Source organism: Urocampus carinirostris, chromosome 19 (assembly GCF_059441175.1).
Source record: "Urocampus carinirostris isolate Australia breed hairy pipefish chromosome 19, RoL_Ucar_1.0, whole genome shotgun sequence".
NCBI classification, from domain to species: Eukaryota; Metazoa; Chordata; class Actinopteri; order Syngnathiformes; family Syngnathidae; genus Urocampus; species Urocampus carinirostris.
The window spans coordinates 11,511,568-11,531,487 of record NC_142367.1 but is presented as its reverse complement, the minus strand read 5'-3'; the positions used below and the strand labels follow the sequence as shown (position 1 = coordinate 11,531,487).

Sequence of the window (19,920 nt, the reverse complement as noted above, 5' to 3'; positions counted from 1 at the left end):
GTTGTGCGGTTTATAATCAGGTGCGCCTTATAATCCAAATTTTACGGTACTTGAATACCTGATACCGGACATCAACCATTTACAATACAGTTCAGTAAAGAAGAACCAGAAAAAAACAAAAACATTTTTACAGTTATTTTATTACGTGATTAAATTGTTATAACATCCTTGACGATGGTCAGCATATTTAATGTTGCCTATTGCTATTTACACCAAAAATATTTCCTTCATTGACCATCTCTCCAGTCTGTTAATCTATATGTACAAAATGTTGTCATTGGACAAAAACACACAGCAGATATTCAGACATTCTGATTTTCTGTTATTAATATGCTGTAAACATTTCTATATTACAATCCAGTCATAGGATGCTTCACTCTCAGTGGAAGAGGCGCTCGTACTCATTGAGGATGAACTCCACGATCTGGTTCTGGAAAACCATGTGCATGGCAATGTTGCCCGACTCCGCCTCGGGGCGCAGAAGCGTGGGCCCGAAAACGATGGCCACGTTGTGGCTTGTCATGCGGTTGTCCTCGCCACATTCGATGACCCTGATGTGATGTGACACATTAAATCGGTAAGGTCCCAATTTTAGACAGGAAATAAAATGGAAGCTGACCTCCGTAAATGTCCAAACAGTAGGCTCATGGTGTCGTGATTTGGAGCTGGGAGGGATTTGATCAATTCATATATAGACCGCAACCTGGAGTTGTAATCGTTGTTTTCTGCACAACACAAAGAATATTAGTCAGAAGGAGCAACTTTTCAAGAAACTGCAAGATTTTATAACCTCATAATCTGTTAAGAACATATTTTGGCCAGAAGGAATAGTTTGATTCCGCACACAAATACAACACAGATTGTTTTTTATCATTAGAAGAATATTGCAGATAACATACAACTTAACCGGTCATAAGTCCATGATAATGGTGCCATCTGCTGCCAAGACAGTATCTAGTTACTGCAGCGGCAGATTGCTGTGCCAACTGGCTGGCAAAATTATCGTAAGAGTTGTTGGGCTGCTACGTGCTGCCATGCCAGATATTGAGTGAAAAAATAAATCCCAAAATAATAAAAAAAAAAAAACTAATCTGCTGGAAAAAACTAGCATCTACTGTAAAAATGAGCAACTTCTGGAGAAAAATAAGCATTTCATGGCTAAAATGAGCATCTGCGAGGAAAAGTGAGCATCTGCTTTAAGAAACATTGACCCTTTGCACGCGACGTCTCGTTGCCTTTACAGAACAAGAGCTATGACTGTCAGCAAGAAGAACCCCAGCGGACAGCACTTTAATAAGCATTTGAGTTTAAATAAATCTCAATAATGACAACAGAAGAATATAACCATGACTATTTACGATGGTGATTTATTGCTGTGCAGTAGGCTGTGGGAACCGGCAAGGTTCTCAGCTCGATTTGGATTTGATCGTATCCCTTTTGATGAATATAAATTACGGCGATGTTTCTCTGCAATAAAAGAGAGGGACTGGTGCTCGCGCTCAAATATTCCACGATTTGCAGCGAGCATTTTTACAAGGTATGTTTGATGTATTTCCAAGCAATTTTATGTTAAGTATGTACGAGTCACCTCAAAGACACTCAATATGCATAGTACTTAGCTAATGCTAACTATATAACGTTAGTGTCTTACTATTGCATGTTAGTGTCTTACTATTGCCATTTCTAACAATGTAACCAAACAGCTTTTATTGCGATTAGTCTGTGATTCAAAATAGTATTCTTCCAAATATCAAATGTATTGAAAACTGTTGTGTGCAGTACCATAAAGCTTATCACGCTGAAATAAACTGTCAAATTATCAACTGATAGAACGGGAGATAAAGTGTAATTTTGCCAAAGTAATGATTTTCAACATGCTTAAAAGTGATTTGTATAAAAGGTGCAAATACCCCGTGCTAAACAGTTCTCTTACATTCCCCAAAAAGCTTGATACAAAGTAATTTTTGTAAGGTTAGCGCAAAGAAAGACGTTTCACACCGGTTCACACAAGTGCATTATCGGCACAACACTGATAAGAACTGGTAAGCATCAATTTTTTTTACAAGCTTCTAGATCAGCAACAGAGTATGAGGATACTCAATTTACAATATACTGTAGTGGTACAAATCGTGTGGACAGGCTGCCTCGAAGATTTGGTTCGATCTGCGAATAAGTCATTAGGAAGACGGCATGGGTCGGCAGCTAGCTAACGGCTAATGTCATCCTCAGTTTCTCTAAATACAGCTCTTTGTGCTTTCCGACCAGGTGAGCCACCTCATCCAACAGCTGCGCATTTTTTGTTTGCTTAGTCATTTCCAATGGTGTTAAGTAGTATAGTTTTTGTTGTTGTTTTCTACTGTTTATTGGTCTCACCCAATGTTTACGACGGTTTACTGCTGTCTGTCATAGTGTCGTGATGTGGTTAGGTCATGTGTGTGCAAAGGGGCCAGTAGCATCTGCTGGAAAATATGAGCATGTGCTGGAAGATGAGGATTTACTGGAAATAGTGAGCATGTGCTGGCCAAGTTTGTAAGTATGAGAAGGTCGTAAATCTGATGTTACCTGTATGAATTACTGATTTTTATTCAGAAATGAATTAAAACTATTGTGAGCTTTACAGTTACAAATATTCCATGTTATCTTGCATAAAACAAACTGTCCAATTTTGCAAAATAAATATGTTTTTTGGAAAGGGGTTAAGAGATTACAGGATAAAAATTGAAACTCTCTCACTGATGGCAGCGATGAAGCGTTGAAACAGGTTGTAGGGGAAAAGTGGGTCGGGGAGCTCGCGGAAGAACAGCTTCAGCGCTCCGGTCAGGACGTGGGCGTCCTCCCATTGGCCGTCATCCAGGTCCAGTTCATCTGTTAGTAAGCACAACAAGCAGATCAATGGATCGTTAATCGCCAAGGCTGATGATAGGGATGATTATACTACAGCCCCCCCTGGCCACCAATGGTCCGTCCAGTTTACTAATTCAGGGCCGGATTAATAAACTGGTTAGAATATAATGATAATATACAGGTTGTTCCAAAGGTCTTGAGCACATTTTGACATTGAATATCTCGAAAACTATTCAGCATATGAAACACATCTGGTAACTACAGAAAGCTTGTAATACATGGAATGTTGAAAGATGTTCAATTTGAGCACCATTGGTCACACGACATACATCAAGCCAATTTTCAAATTCTTGCCGAACGTGTTCCAGAATTGCATTGTCAATAGTTGCAACAGCTTCTTGTATACGTGCCTTCAGATCATTTACGTCTCTTGGAATAAAGAGCACATAGATCAATCCTTTTACAAATGCCCAAAGATATCGATTGCATGGTGTGATCCTGATACAACCTATCTGGGGCGGCAGTAGCTTAGGAGGTAGAGCGCTCGTCTTGGGATCAATGGATCCCAGTTCAAGTCCCGGCTTGTCCGTGTTACATGTCGAAGTGTCCTTGGGTAAGACACTGAACCCCTAATACCCCCAATAAGCAGTTTAGCGTCTTACATGGCTGCAATACAAGGCCGCTATTGGGAAATGTGAAGCACACTGTAAAGCGCTTTGGGAAGTCATTGACTTAAAAACGCTATATAAATGCAGAACATTTCAAATGCGGAACATGTCTGGCAGTGTTGTGTTCTGAAACTGTCTAACCGTGAGGCTCCAGTGCATTGGAAAATGAAGTCACCAGACTATTTCTTACTCATTGTATCTATTAACCAGTTTTCCAGTATGTCAAGGTACGTCTCAGCATTGACTGTTGCTCTTTTAAAGAAGAATGCTCCGTAGACTACTTTCTTCGAAATGGCACAAAAAAACTGTCATCTTTGGGAAATCTCACTGATGCTCAAGAAGTTCATGTGGGTTTTCAGTACCCCATATGAGAGAGTTATGCCTGTTGACCTTGCCCTTCGCATCATTGCTAAAACAAGCTGGTCGTCAAATCTGTCATCTTCCACCTTGTATTGCATTGTCCTTCAACTCTACTGTACTAACTGTAGCTTGTAAGGCAACATGTGCGGTTGTCTTCTTACGACACACCAAACAGTTGTTGTAAGACACTGAAGTTCCCTACTGGCTCTTCTGAGCGATTTACGGGGGTCCGCTGGAGAGCAGTTTGAATTTGTACAATCACATCTTCTGATGTTGAGGGGCTTCATCCGTTTCTGTAACTGAGCATAAGCAACCATCTTTCATGAATTTACAAGGCCATCTCATTATAGACTTCCTCTCTGGTGGCTCATTACAATTTGTCTGCGAAATGCTTGTTGAACAACAGTCTGTGATGTCGCTTTTGCAAATTTAAGCACCATAAATGCCTTTTCTGGCTGGGCGGACGGCATTAATGGGTCTGAATTAAAAAATATAATAAAATAATAGCGTTACAAACAAATTTGTAATTAGCTGTAAAATGGCACAACTTTTATCTCACTACCAATTATGATTGAGGAGATAGTGGGACGTAAAATGCGCACAAAACCTTTTGGACCACTCTGTATACCATGGTAAAACTAATCAATTATTTTTCATATTTTGGTGCCATTCTCGTCCCAGTATCCCTTCGCGTGTCTCATTTGTACCGTGATCTGCCTTGAAGCGCAGTTTCTGAATAACGGCAAGGTTCCCGCTGACCCTGTATAGTCCATCGATGTCCAAACCTAGAAATAAAGAAAACTTATCAGGGGGAACCACGGCAGGGGGTTGAGGAGTTATTGTTTTTTACCTTTCCTCTCCACGGCTTTGATACATTTCTCCACAAAGCTTGGGATAGTGCTTCGCTCCTGAGCGCAAAGTGTGCCCAGATGGCAACCAAACACGCTGTCTGTTGGCAGGATGGGATACAGTAATCCACAATTAAACAAAATCATTATTTCTCTTACCAATAATTTATCCCATTTTAAATCTATCTATCGATCTACACACACACACACACACACACACACACACACACACACACACACACACATATATATATATATATATATATATATACACTTTACTTTTCTTTTTCATTTTACAACCATTTTAAGAATTAATTTGAATAAAATAAGGAAAATTACAGTAAAAGACATTCAATTATTATTAAAATAAATACATATTTGCACTTTAGATAATATAAAAATTTACTTATGTATGTATATATATATATATATATATATATATATATTATATTTATATATGTATATATATATATGTATTGTGAAAATCAAGTGAAAATGTATTAGAATAGGAAAAAAAATCCTTTAGAAAAATACTGTTTGTATTTTTGGTTTTCTTAATTTCATTCAATGTATTTTTACCGATACAATAAAACTAACACTGAAAGTTGGAAAATGTATCTGATTTTCACTATTTTGTCTTTTTTTAATGTAAAACTATTATTATTATTATTTTTTTTGAATGAATGAATGAAAACTTTATTTGAACATTAAAATGAAAAACAGAACAAAAACAATAACTCAACAACAGAATAATGTAACATAATATGTTCGAAAAGGGGTAGTAAGAAGCAAATGCTTATATTCCATACCCCTTCATCTTCTCTATTAAATACACCAATGATATAACAACAATAGTAATAATATTAATAATAACAGTTATGATATAACAATAGCAACAATAACACAAAGTTAACCATAGTTCTAGACGCACTATTCCCAATCTCTCGTATCACTCATACCCCATTTTCTTCATCTCTGTATTCCGCCAGGAATGTTTTTTTGTATTTAAATTTGAACAAGTGAATAGTTGGACATTGTTTGATCTTGTCTTGTAAATTGTTTCAAAGTTTGACTCCACAAACAGACAAACACATTATTTTCCTGGTGGTTCTCACTTTTGGGATTATGAATTTACTACAGCCCCTTAAATTATAATTTCCCTCTTTCCGAATGAATAATTTATGGATGTTTTCTGGCACTATGTTTTGGTACAATACAATGCATTATAGTTTAAAATTAATTTGGATTCATTAATTATTGAAATGCTTCTAGATACTTTAGTTTGTATGTGTCTGATGTGTGTTTTCCAGCTTAATTTATTGTCTATTATGACCCCTAAAAACTTTATTTCTGATACAGTGTCTATTGCAGCACCATCCATTTTTACTTCTAAATCTCGATTTGTCTTGCAATTACCAAAGAATACTCCTTTAGTTTTATTTAAATTCAAAGATAATTTATTTATATCCATCCATACGTTTAGGTTAATTAATTCACGATTAATACAGGTTACCAAATCAATATAGTTATCATTTGAATAGAAAATGTTAGTGTCGTCTGCAAATATTACTATTTTCAATAGTTTTGAAACATTAAAAATATTGTTAATATACAAATTAAATAATAAATAAATAATTATTAAATAATTTATGTATATTGTATTTAAATGTTTTAAAATAATTATTTTTGGGAAACATTTAGCAAAAAAGAAAGTATAAAAAAATTACAGCTCGGTGGCTTTGGGGGTATGGCGCCCGCCCCGAGACTGGGAGGTTGTGGTTCAAGCCTCGGCCGAGTCATATCTAGGACTTAAACATTGGTACCCGTTGCTTCCCTGCTTGGCGTTCAGCATTAGGGGTTGGAATCGGGGGGGGGTTTGATCACCTAATGACTCCCAACTCAGTTGGGTTGAATCAATCTCTCAAAAAGAGTCAGAAATGACTCTAGCCACCTCCGATTAGGGGGATATGGCTGTGCTATATATATATATATATATATATATATATATAATAAAATGATTATTTTTAGTAATACAAAATATTTTCCTTATTTTATGAGAAAAAAAGATTTAAAATATTACAAAATGAGGGAACTCATTTCAAAAAAGGAGAAAAATGATTTGCCATTGGAGCAAGGATATTCAGTACAGTAATGTCGGCATAAGAAAATTGGAAAGCTAAATGTGAGCAGTAGCCGACAGAAGTTCTAAAATACATGTGATTTACATTTTTTTTGCATAACTCACTGCACCTCGAATGTATCCTTTCTCTTTGACCGCTTGGAGCGAAGGCCGCTTGGTTAGGAACTTAATAAGCTTGGTACGAACTTTCTTTGGGTCGGTTTCTCCACCGGTGGTGCTGGTGACACTGGGCCTAGAGTCTGACAACCTCCGCCAATTAATTTTGCTTTTGAATGGCAGCCGTGTTCAGATTTACCCAGCTCACTCACTTCTACGCCAGTCACTGGCGGTCTGTGGATCCACAGCGCCGATCTTCTCGTACAGGTCATCTTCTTCTTCGGAGGGGTTGTCCTGGTATTCCTGACAAAGAGGTCAAAGTGAGATGATTACATGTCAAATGAGCTACTTTCATATTAGCTAGTTCAAATGGGGAATAACATTTAGCAAAAAAGAAAGTATATAAAAAAAAAAAATACCAAGAGTTTAGACGAATGTTAAAATACATTAATGTGATGGTATGTAAAAGGTCACCACTAGAGGTCGATGTAGCTTAGGAAGGAGCCGAAGCGTATACATTAGAACAGGGGTCGGGAACCTATGGCTCGCGAGCCAGATGTGGCTCTTTTGATGATAACATCTGGCTCGCAGATTTGGGTTTAAAGAAATTATCGTTTGTTAAATGCATCCCTCGATTTTCTTCTTCGTCTTGTGCAGAGTTGCAGTTGCACGAGCGATTGTCTATTTTAATTGGATGATAATACCCTATGTTGGCCGTTACTGGGGGCACAGGTACACGCCCCCTTTTGCGTCCATTGGCACTTGGCCGTTGGTCATTAGCTCAAAGCTAACTCTTCGATGGAGAAGATGGCGAAACGAAAAAAAGATGATGAATATCGTACATTTCAGGACGAATAGACCGAAGAATTTGCCTTTGTGAAGAGGTATGCCTAATTTGCAATGACAAAATTGCATCGATGAAACAGTCGAATGTTAAGCGGTACTTCGACACACGCCATGCCTCCTTTGCACGGTCTGCTTTTGCACAGCAATGTGCGCTGGTTGTCAAGAGGAAAGGTGCTCAGCCGTTTTACGGCTTGCCTCAACGAAATACGGATTTTTCTTGAAATGAAAGGCAACGAGCATCCTGAGGTAGCGAAAACTGAGTGGCTCCTCAAGTTTTATTATCTCGTAGATTTTACCGAACATCTAAACCAGCTCAACGTTAAAGTGCAAGGCGTTGGAAATACAGTGTTATTCCTTCATCACGCTGTGTTTGCTTTTGAAAACAAGCTGGAGCTCTTCATCAAGGATTTTGAAACAGGTCGCTTACTACATTTCGAAAAACAGAGTTTACAGAGGCATACACAACAAGTGAGCCCACTCAAAACATCTCCACCAGCTAGCTGGCTTCACATCCGGTCTCCTCCAGTCGTTCAAAGCGCGCTTTGGAGAATTTCGTGAGCACTGTGGTCTTATTAAGTTCACCACCCATCCAAACGAGTGTTTACTGAACACAGCCGACCTGAGTTGCATTCCTGATGTCTCCCTGGTAGATTTTGAAGCAGAAGTGGCTGACCTGAAGGCCTCAGAGATGAGGATGAGCAAGTTCAAATCACTGAATGAAGAATTGGAAAGAATTGCACGACAGAAAGCGGAGTTGGCGAGCAAGCACATGAGGACAGAAATGGACAAACTTCAACCCAAAGACGAGCTGATTCTCAAAGCTTGGAACACGCTTCCAGTCACATACCACACACTGAGGCGTGTGAGTATTGGTGTATTGACAATGTTTGGATCGACTTATTCATGTGAGCAGTCATTTTCACATCTCAAAAACATCAAGTCCAACCTACGATCACGTTTAACGGATAAAGGCCTCAATGCCTGCATGAAGCTTAAACTCACCAAGTACCAACCAGACTACAAAACCCTCAGCAAATCCATGCAGCACCAGAAGACGCATTAATGGTGAGTATTATAACATCATTATTTAAAATAATAAATTAAGACGCTTGTTATGCTCACATTTAATTGAATTCAGTCTTAAAATATATTATATGGCTCTCACTGAAACACATTTCCAAAAATTGTGCTTTTATGGCTCTCTTAGTCAAAAAGGTTCCCGACCCCTGCATTAGAAGGTGACACACTATGGAAAACCGAAGAATACCACTAGGCTTGGAGAGTAACAGAATACATGTAACGGCGTTACATAATCAGGATAGAAACAAAAAAGGAATTGTATTTTGTTACAGTTACAGAAAAAAAGACATAATCAAATTACAGGTATATTTTGTAAAAATAAGGATTGCAATTTTCTCTAAAAGCATTTCTATGTTGCACCCTACAGGGGACAATATTGAAGTCCGGTGTGCGTTAGATTGAACTCTTTTTATTCTTTTCCTCATGCGTAATAGCTTTGTTTACATTCACTATGTCCGGTCCGTCCTCTCTCTCTGCCGTTCCACACCTTGACCCCTCCACCACCTGTGGAGCTGCCCATTGTTCCTGACTACCACGTGGTTAAAAGGTGATCACTTTTTTGTTGGACTACAAAAAACGACCTGATCTTGGTTTCCTTTATTTCCTCATTATTGTTCCATTGTTTATTTATTTCAAACAACATTTTGTCATTGTATTTATATGTAGTTTATTGTTTCTTTTATTAGCATATTTGGTATTGGAGCAATTCAAAAGTAATCGAAAGTAATCAAGTTTAGCATTATGGTATTCAGATTACGTTACTGATGACCTGTTTTAACAGGTAATAAGTAACTGTATCTGATTACATTTTGAAATTACCCTTCTCAACCCTGGATACCACATTGGAAAATTTGAAAGCCTACTTTCAAAATTTCTCAAAATTAATTCCAGCCAGCAAAAAAACTTGAAAGCTGGTGTTAATATAACAAAAGACATAGTGAGTTGAATACACCTGGAATGACTGGAGTTGGTCGCTGCTAGTGTAACTGGCTAGCTTAAGCAGCTAGTGGGAAAAGTTACTAAAATGCATAACCAGGTGTGGAAGGTGAGTAAGCCTGAAGGAGGAAGCAAGCCTTATTTACACGGTGCAGCTGACAAAAGCTGCAAGCGGTGAGCCAAAGCCTGCAACTCAGTAGATAACATGAGAGGCTGGAGAGGGAAACAGTGGGAAAAAATGCTTGAATCACGTAACTGATCTGCAGAAGGCGAAAGACCATGAAGGACGAAGCAGTAGCAGCTAACAATACAACAGCAGCTATCCACAAGCCACGGCCTGCTGCTGAGTGGCTAACAAGAGTGGCAAGAGAAGTAACTGTGTCGTAGAAAGTCGAAGATAATATACTGATACAAAGAATATATGTTAGAACTTCCAACAAAATGAAAAACATATTCAAAACAAAATACAATGGTCAGAAAAATAAATGAAATATAATACTTCTGATACTAAAAATAAGAAGATTAAACAAAAAATTGTGAATTTGTATTAAAAATATCTTAATGACTATTCAAGAATTTAAGGCAAACATTTTCCTCTCCAAAAAATATTAAATTAAAACACAAAAATGACTGTTTCAATCAAATATTTTATTCAGCTAGATATGAATAAATAGCAAATAAATGAATAAATCATATTTTAAAAAATCTCAGTGAGGACTTACCAGTTGGCGAATGGTGTCCAATAATACTTTATGCCAGTCGGCGACGATGCTCTCCGTGTCATACTGGATCAGAAACTCCACGCCATTTTTGCTTTTTAACTGAATGAGCAAGCAAAAATAAATACATTTTCTAAAATTAAAAGGGCTAGGGTGAATTTCAGTGCACCTCTAAAACATTCTTCTTGCTTGATTTGTCTTTTGACGCCCAGCATATAGTTGCACCTCGCAGGTCCACCGACACTTCCGACGTGATCTGATTAGTCTTGTTCTTCGATAAGATTTTTAAAAAAAAAGAAAAAAGAGTGGGGACACAGAACAGGTGCTGCCACATTCCTGCGACAAAAGCCACTTTCGACTCTTTCATCTCTGTCACATGGACGCAAAAGAAAATCTACCGAAACTCCCGGTGAGTTCAACTTGGGGTCTTTGTGGAAAGTCAGCGTGCCACCATGCAGGACCGCCCACGTCTGCGCCCAGTTTTTCCTGGCACACAAATCAAAGAGTCAAACCAGACACGCTTAAAGGGAGAGTGTGTATTGTACAGTGACCCCTAATGGTGTCAAAAACAATTAATTCATTCCAATAAAACACTATTGATTCAAATAATGACCAAAGGCACATATATTATCTCATAAACATGATTTTAAGTTTAGAATTATATAATTAGAGAGCAAAACTTAAAGAAGCTGACGTGTTTGGTGGCTATCTTGCTACTACTGAAGCCTGAATGACCATTTCACGACACTAACTTGTCCCAGTGGTGCTTTTAGACCTTAACAGCCACTTATTACACACGAAGCTGAGTCCAAAATAATATGGTAGCCGTGATTCAGGCATCTTTGACTCTTTCTGCGTGTTTCCCTCTCTAGCCACTCATTTGAGCCCCTGCAGGCTACGGTTTTTCTGTTTGACAGTGACTTTAATTAGTTTCTCTGTTTAGATAAATAAGAAAATAATACTTGAAATTAGCAAAATGATCAATGATCTGTTAAAAATATGGTAAAATCAAAGCAAAATGTATTTTTAATTTTTGCTATAAAACATCCATCCATCCATTATCTGCACCACTTTTCCTCAGTAGGGCAGTGTGGGTGCTGGAGCCCATCCCAGCCATCCTTGGGAAGTGGACAGGAGACACCCTGAACTGGTTGGCCAGCCAGTCGCAGGGCACACTGAGAAAAACAACTCACTTGCTCATTCACACCTAGGGAACATTTTGAACCAGCCAATTAACCTGACATGCATGTTTTTGGAATAAGCAAGGAAACCAGAGTGTCCGGAGGAAACCACGGGGAGAACATGCAAACTCCACACAGGAAGGTGTGATCCCATGACCTCAGAACTGTGCTGCACATGTCCTAACCACTGTGCTGCCTGGTATGAAACAATATATATTTAAATTTAAACTCTAATTACATGTATTTTCTTAGTTTATGATAAAATCAAGCCAGAAATATAGGGAAACAAGGATAAGTATTATTATAATAGATTCTAGTGGTTTTTCATCCTAGCAGCTAAAGTTAAGCACTTGTATAATTTCTGACTAACTCCAGCTATTTCCTCTTTTCAGTCGCTCCGGGTGTAACGAGCTTGCTCGGTCATTAGTTGTCGCTTGCAGGGATTCACACAAGCTTGTATGTCTTTTCACTCTCTAGATTTAATTTGTCTTATGCAACAAAAAATGGAATTAGGTTTACAAATTTAGCAAAACCATATTTTGCGCTTTTGTAGTGTCTTCCAATGCACATGCATCACCTCCTTTCCAAGCTCCAACAACCTCTAGGTCTGAATTAACACTCACTGTCACGTTAAAAAAAAGGAAAAATTAGAAAGCCGCTCCGATTTCCTAAAAGACCTGAAGGGGTCTGTTGGGCTTACCTGACTTTTTTTCCATTTTCAGAAACTTTTGTTTTGTTGAGGATTCCAGCTTTCTCCAGGATCTGCACCTGAAATTCCAGACGACTTTTTCAGGACGGCACAAAAGATGTTGATATGTGAGTCAAGCAGCAGATGAAAATACAAAAAAAGCTGTCTTGATGGCACAAGAGCAAAAAAATAAAAATGATTGCTGGGAAAGCCAGCAATGCGCTCAATGAATTAGCATTAGCACGACTAGCGCCCGCCATAGATCACTGCAGTTATCTATGGCTGCCTTAGTGACAACCCACGTTATAGCGCAGCCACCTGGAGGTCAGGTAATAAGGTTTCCTCTGCACTTGAAAGCCAGGAGCCTTCAAAGGGCACAGGATACGGAATTAAAAAAAAATAATCAGACTTTCCTTGGCAGCAAAGTTTACTCACATTAGGCTGTGCCTCTGGGGAATGTCCTGTGCTGGAGCTGTCACTGCTGTAATCTGAGGTGGTTCTCTGGTGGGAGGGGACAAACCTCTGTGGAGAGACAGACAAAAATACAGTCTTATAGGCGTTGATGGCACATAATGTTGGGTGCTCGTACTGTGTCGTCTTGAGGTAGTGCCACGTTCTGTCTCCAGTTCTTGAAGACCAGTACCTCTTCGACCTCCACACCATTCTCCTGGGACGGTCCCGCCGACAAAGGTCCCGCCGACGCAGGGACCGCCTGGGACGGAAATTTACAATTGCATGACTTGAATTTAATTGGATTTTACATTGATGCTATTGAATTTATTTTAATCCATTATCAAAATGTTTATGAACATTTAAAGGCCTTATTAGATTAAACTACAGCGGTAAATCTTTAACTCTAGAGTTAATACTTTAAAGTTGCTTTAACTCCAGAATTGGGTAATTAGTTAACTTATTATAGGAAAGTGTTGCATACATTACCACTATAAAAACAATAGAATCAAAGCTTTAACTCCAGTTAATATTCTCAAGTTGCTTTAATTCCAGAATTAACAAATTACTTTCCTTATTATAGTAATATGTAGTAAAGTCTAGCACTTCCAAAACTAGAGCTTTAAAGCTTTAACTCCAGAAATAATACTCTCAATCAGCTTAGCTTCCGGGGTTAACTGTAGCGTTAAATCAATGTTAGAGCTTTATCTCTATAGCTTTACACTGAAAAAAGCTGGTAAACCTTGCTTAAACCTGCTTTTAAGGTCAGGGTTAACTACAAAGTTAAAGAAGTATAAGAGCTTTAAAAACTTGTTTTCAATGCTAATCATGTTTTTGCTTCTACATTTAGAATTGATGCAAGCTTTGGGACCCAGGGCTTATAAATACAGTACCCGAAAAAATGTATTATATCGTCCACTTGGAAAGTCTTTAGAAGCACCTAAGATTCTGAACTGAATGAAAAAGGGCATTGTGGGAGGTAGTTATGCCAATAGTTTATCTGCATTTTTATAATGCTGTGATGCAAAATAAAAGCGGACAAGCATTTTGTATGACATCGACCAATAGCATACAAGCCTCTTAGAGATGTAACCTTTTATACATACAAACACAGCAAAGTTTTAAGTTTTGGGGCATTCAAAATAAGTTGTTGACATTGCATAGAGAAAAATTCCGGTAAGACAGATCCTAAGACATCTTATTCCACACTGTTAAGTGAAAATGTCATAAGGCGGGGATGTCCTAACAAATGGATCTACTGTATATTCATCAATTGAGTCCACATCATCTCCTACCTCAGGCAGGTTCCACTGGGATTTGGATCCATCTTTCAGGTAATAGTAAATCTGTCCCAGGTCGTCTACGGACTTTACCCACTGCAAAAGATTCCCAAAAAGTCTCAACCGGTCTCAGTCCCTCCCAAGTCCAAAAAGAAAGTCCAAACTACCTGCTCCAGGGAGTGCTCGTTGGTGAAGACCCATGTGCCGTCGGGCTCCACGCTGAGGTTCCAGCCAGCTGGTGTGCTGCGGTCCAGACTGGCCCGGGGAATGACTGCGCGACTCACATAGGACAGGTCATATTCCCTGGGGAACACGGGGGACCCAAAGGCCAGGCACTCCTCATCCGGGTCGGGTCCATCTGCGCCTCCTGGGAGATCTTCATTGTAGTCTTCTTCCGGTAGCTGGGGCTGGAAATGTGGCCAGGATTGTGTTAACAAGGGCTGTTATTGAAATGTAAATTTGTTTTTTGCAGATTGGATTTTTTCAAGAGAAGTAAAAACAATCTGATCAGAGATACAGAGTCCAGTTATAAAAAAAATATATATTGTGAAATAGACAAAAAGATTAATATATTTTCTTTAAACGCTAAATGATCTAACATGGCAAATGGATGATAATTTTTTCTTAATAGATTATTTTTTTTAACTAAGTTAACCAAATTAAAAATAAACAAACAAGAAATGTAACATTTAAGTAAGTAGAATTATTATTTTTCCCATTTTATGAAAATATTTTTTAAACAAATAGTTAAAATAATTAAAAAATAGGCAAAATAAGATATTTTTCTGAAAACTAATTTTGAATAAAAGAAAAATAGTAAAAAAAACGTATTTATTCTTCCTATTTTATAAAACAATTCTTAAAAGAAATTGTTAAAATGATAAAAATACATTGTGGCAGAACAAATATATTTTTGATAAACACATTTAATATAGTAATAATATAATAATAATATAGTTTAAATATAGTGTAATAATCTGTGAAGTCCTTTGAGACTCTTCGTGATTTAGGGCTATACAAATAAAAATGACTTGACTTGACTTGACATTTTAAATATAATACTAAAACAGAAACATTTAAATATTTAGCGTATTATATTGTTTTTTTTAATACAAATTGTTGAAAGTAATATAATAAGAAAATTATAATTGTAAAAAGGATAACTATGCTTATTTTACAAAATTTTAGGCAGATGATTATTTTGTATATATTTTGTATGTTACTGAGAAAAAAAGGCACATAAACAATTGAATTATTGTATTCTTTACAGTTTCCTTATTTAATTAAATATTCAAAACAACATTGAACAACCTAAAAATAATTTTGGAAATGAAAACAAAAACAAAAATACTTGAATTCAGTATAATAATAAAAAGTATTTAAAATAAGGCCAGTTGAAAACATTTTCTGATTATTTTACCTATTTTACTCCATTTCATGCAGTTATTTGTCTCTAAGTCACAATATTTATTTTTTCTTAAAAAAACAATTTCATGTGTGCATTCTAAGTAATGTTTTCTCTCTTTTTTAAACAAAAGTGAACGATTAAGGAAACGATTTCTATAGTACCGTGTGCTTTCAAAATGGGAACACTTGTAACCACTCAAGTGTTAAATCCATTAAAAGGAGGCATCATTAGCCCTTTTCCCCTGAGCCGAGCTAAAACAGGAAATAGGTCCTCACCGAATCGTCCTGGTGAAAGCGGTTCACGCTCATGGGCTCCATTAGGGGCGGGTAGGGGGTGGGCGGGTACGGGCTGAGCAGCTCCGGCGGCTCCCAGGACGTTTCCCCGGACATGGCGTTGTAGAAGTAGGGGCACCCGCTCTGCTCATCAACTAACTGCTCCCAGTCCGGCGTCCACGCCGGGCGGGTGGCGGTGGACAGGATGCGGAGTGGGGATGGTGGGGGAGAGGGTTCGGGCTCAGGGAGAGACTCAGCAAGGGGGTTTTCCCAGGTGGTGCGCCCCGTGGAGGAGTGGTAGTAGTAGTCCTGACCACTCTCCGGGTCAAAATGCACCTCCCATCCCTCGGCGTCCTGGCAGTGCGACAAGTGGGTAGGGTCCTGGCCTAGTTGAGCTACGTTGACGTAGATGGGCGCCCGTTCGCTTTCATCGTCCACCTGAGGAAAAAAATATAACGACAGAAAGTTTTAAAAGTATTCCAAATTAGATTATTTTTATCACTTAGGCGCAGAACGTGTAACATTCCCCCCCATAATTATGCAAATATATTGCAAAATATTCCACATGCAGTGGGGACTCGAGAAATTTAGTCTCTAAGTTGGCCCACCTGACTTGTCTGCTGTAGAGTTGTGAGGTCATTAAAAAAACTCAAAACTTAAAAATGGCAAATTTCCATTAACACAACATACGAGGCAAGCTCTGAAACAGGGAAAAATTGTAACTTTGCTTACCCTGTCACAGGGGGCCTTTTGAGTGTTTTGTCAGAATTGCACGCTTCGACCTCTAAAAGCTGCGTGGGAGTAAATTTACCTGCTGCCGTTTTCAGCGTGCTTTCTTTGTTTGCCTTTGCCTACTTTTTGGTAGATGATTGTGCCTTTTTGTTTGTGTTTTCACCTAGTGTGTTGCGATTGGTATAATTTTGTCAGGCTAGCTCCCCATTACCATCATTGCTGCCAATGGATTGGTTGTTGGTTCCCGGGTTAGCCTGGCTCCTCACTGTGTGATTTTTGGTCAGCCAGCCATGTTTTTCTGCCGAAGCGGCATCCACATTTCGTTAATCAGTTAGCCCTTTTTTGACTTTACCATTACCATTGCTGCATGCACCTGCGACACAATGCCTGGGCAATTTGAAACAAAAACTACCAAAATTCACCAAAAAACATTCGTTACCTATTCAACTAATTAACACATAAAATAATTTGGAGACTTGATTGCTAGGTTGATGGTTTTCCTCCGATGACATGCTATCTTTAAAATGCATCCCCTTGGGTGGAAAATTGAACATACCAATGAAATACACGTAGATTTTATGCAAGTACCATGTACTATTTCCTTACAGTTTGCATTTTCAAGAATTTAGGAGTACCTTTAAATGTGCGTCGTGGAGGTTGGTTACTACTGCTCTCTCTGGCCAACTGCATAACTGCAACTTCTGTGACAAGCTAATGTTTACTGCTACTCAACATTGGGGGAAAAATGCACCTGACTGTGAGACAAAAATGGAGTGTTTCAGGAAAATAATGTTTAAACGTGTATGGTGGAGGTTGCTCACTACTGCCACTTCTTGCTAAACCGGAACTTCCATGATGCACACTTGAAAAAAACCCATGTTTTTCCTCAATTTATGTATTATTTGTGTCATTTCATTCACATTCATATTTTAATTAGTCTCTTTATTAAATGTATTTAGCTGAGTTTTATAGTCCAAAAAAAAACAAAACAATTGAGCAAAACTATCCAATGTGGCAGAAAGCAATCTTATTTAAATAATTCCAACTGAAATACAGAACAGGGGCGGCCAACGATAACACAATAACCAATGATAAGCCATAGCCTGCAGCCAACATGAGTGGTTAGATAAGGAAACATTGGAAAAAAAGCGCTGGACCTCAGGTGGGGAAGGTAAGTGGCCTTGCTTAAAGCTAGATACTGTAACTTCTGTGATGCAAACCACACTACACACTTTTTATCGTTAATTTCACTAATTTTATTATATTTTAAGTAGTTTCTCTAGTAAATATATAAAAGTATGCTAAAAATATGAATTGAGCAAAACTGTCTAATATGTCAAATGGCAATTATTTCATTTGAATATTTTTTATTGCATTGTGGAGGCCGCTCGCTACTGCCGCTTCTGGTTAAAAGCATCACTACAGTTTCTGTGACCAGCTAATGCATACCTCAACTCCAAATTGCAAAAAACAAACAAAATCTTACTTTAAATCCAGCTAGGTCTGGCCCTAATTAGTACTGTATGTAAATTTGCTCTGTTGTGTCACAATTTGGCAACAGTTCCAAAGTCTTGCTTATACCGTGGATACATTTCCCTAAATTATTTTCTTGTCTGATTTACGCACTTGACTGGCAAGCGGGCGCTCCGAAAACTATTTTTACTCAAAGGTATAAGGGGATTTCCAGTTTAGTGTGCACTCAAGAGCACTTGCCATATTCAAAGTTGAAGATCTTACTTAAAACACTCCTATATTAGAAAATAATCTTGCCATAAGAAATGTAAAATCTAAAAATAACATTTTATTCACGCTGTTTGGTTAAACCAGGAAGGGGCGAGTTTGTTTCTCAACAGCTTTCAAAATAAAGCACATGAGCTGAAACAGCACAGCAAAGAAAAATGCCCCCAAATCTTTGAGCGCCTACCTGAAGCGATGCCATTGACCGAGCCAAACCCCGGCGGGCCCGGTGACCCAGGCAGACCTCGGTGTAGAGGTCCACCATGTCTACCTAGCGTTCAGCCATTAAGAATGAAGGCGGATGGACAGAATATTAAAATACAAAAATAAAATTGGGTTGCGCCAGACAAGCAAGTGCATCCGTGACTGACGGAAAGGAGAAGTACAGCGACTTGGCAGGAAGGCTTGCATTGGGCGTGTGTGTGTGCGTGTCGAAGTGTGTGTGTTTGTGTGAAGAGATGAAGGGTAGAGGGTAACTGTCTGTGAACAAGTGCACAAACTGAAGGCAGACAGAGCACGAGCAGGGTGTTAACAACAGGAAGGAAGGAGGGGCAGAATGGATGATAAGAGTATCAAAATATAAATCCTTAAAGTGACTGTGTAACAATCATATGCAGGGCTTATTAGTGGAGGGCAAGTAAAAATACAAAAAAATGAAGCAGCTAAATGGACACCTTGAATATGAGCACCGATATCAGAGTTTTTCAGTGAAAGCCTTTAAAATCTGATACTTATCATGGCTGCTATCAGACTGATATCATGGTTCATGGATCCCTTAACCGCATGGGTTGTCGGAGCGCCGCTGAGGACGCAACTCTGGACAGCTTTATCCACTGCTGACAGTTCCTGGCCTGAGTTTGGGTCTTTGCAAAATTGGCACTAGTCCTTTTCTCATTGTTGTTGTCGCAGTTATGTGTCTGTCTACCGCTCCTTTTTCCCCCTTGGAGTATGCCCTCGAGAATAATCTTGGCCAGTTCTGATGATCTTGTGACAAGACCATATCACTCCAGTTTTTGTCTGTGCACAGTTAACCCTTCCGTTCTAGTTGTGGGGTCCAATGTGCCCTCTGATGCTATTGCGCACTTTATATTTCGTTTGTCACATGGGCTATGTAGCTGAAGCCTAGAAGTTTCCTAAAGTATTGCATCTTGATGGCCTGGATTTTCCTTTCCAGCTTTTCTGTGAGTATCCATGTCTCTCATAAGCGTAGAGAAAGATGGACGTAACAGGGCTTGCATGAGTTTGATCTATGATTTCTCTGCAATGTTCTTGTATCTCCAGATCAGACCAATATAGTTTTTATAATAGGATTTTGTTGGTTCATAATTTAAAGTGACAGTCTGTAAGATTAGATGTCATTGTAGAATAAAACGGGTCTGGAGCATTTGAAAGTTACACACTACAAAAGCCCCAAGTATACCACTTTGTAATATTCTTCCGTATTGTCTTTCAAGGGTGAATTTCAGGCAGTGACAGACATTAAGGCAGCTGTCAATTACCAAGTAAGCTGGAAATAACCCAGTGACTGAAAAGAGCAAATAGCTGGAGATGGTCTGAGCTGGTGTAAGTGGCTAACTTAAGTGGTTAGCAGGTTAAGAAATTAAGATGCATGAACAGCTGTGGAGAGCGAGTGAC

The 19,920-nt window shown here is 38.6% G+C and overlaps 1 protein-coding gene across 1 annotated transcript; it reads right to left on the bottom strand.

Annotated features, from left to right (window-relative positions):
- Positions 1 to 120: 120 nt before the first annotated feature.
- LOC148347323 (rho GTPase-activating protein 15-like) lies at positions 121 to 18,779 on the bottom strand. Its single transcript, XM_088324000.1, has 17 exons — positions 18,473 to 18,779; positions 15,820 to 16,254; positions 14,304 to 14,543; positions 14,152 to 14,232; positions 12,996 to 13,118; positions 12,842 to 12,928; positions 12,419 to 12,486; positions 10,936 to 11,023; positions 10,707 to 10,808; positions 10,541 to 10,639; positions 7,169 to 7,259; positions 6,971 to 7,099; positions 4,723 to 4,821; positions 4,580 to 4,657; positions 2,734 to 2,865; positions 620 to 725; positions 121 to 551 (listed from the first exon to the last, which is right to left on the bottom strand). The coding sequence occupies exons 1-17, from the start codon at positions 18,548 to 18,550 to the stop codon at positions 380 to 382; spliced, it is 2,208 nt and encodes a 735-aa protein (XP_088180126.1). The 5' UTR covers positions 18,551 to 18,779; the 3' UTR covers positions 121 to 379.
- Positions 18,780 to 19,920: the final 1,141 nt, after the last annotated feature.

What these genes read in the sequence shown, in the direction of transcription:
- LOC148347323 (XM_088324000.1), bottom strand. Translation starts at nt 18,550, where the DNA reads ATGGTGGACCTCTACACCGAGGTCTGCCTGGGTCACCGGGCCCGCCGG. An exon ending in GGTCAATGGCATCGCTTCAG is followed by an intron (nt 16,255 to 18,472) that starts GTAGGCGCTCAA and finishes TTTTTTCCTCAG; the next exon opens with GTGGACGATGAAAGCGAACG. An exon ending in ACGCTTCATCGCTGCCATCA is followed by an intron (nt 726 to 2,733) that starts GTGAGAGAGTTT and finishes TGTGTTGTGCAG; the next exon opens with AAAACAACGATTACAACTCC.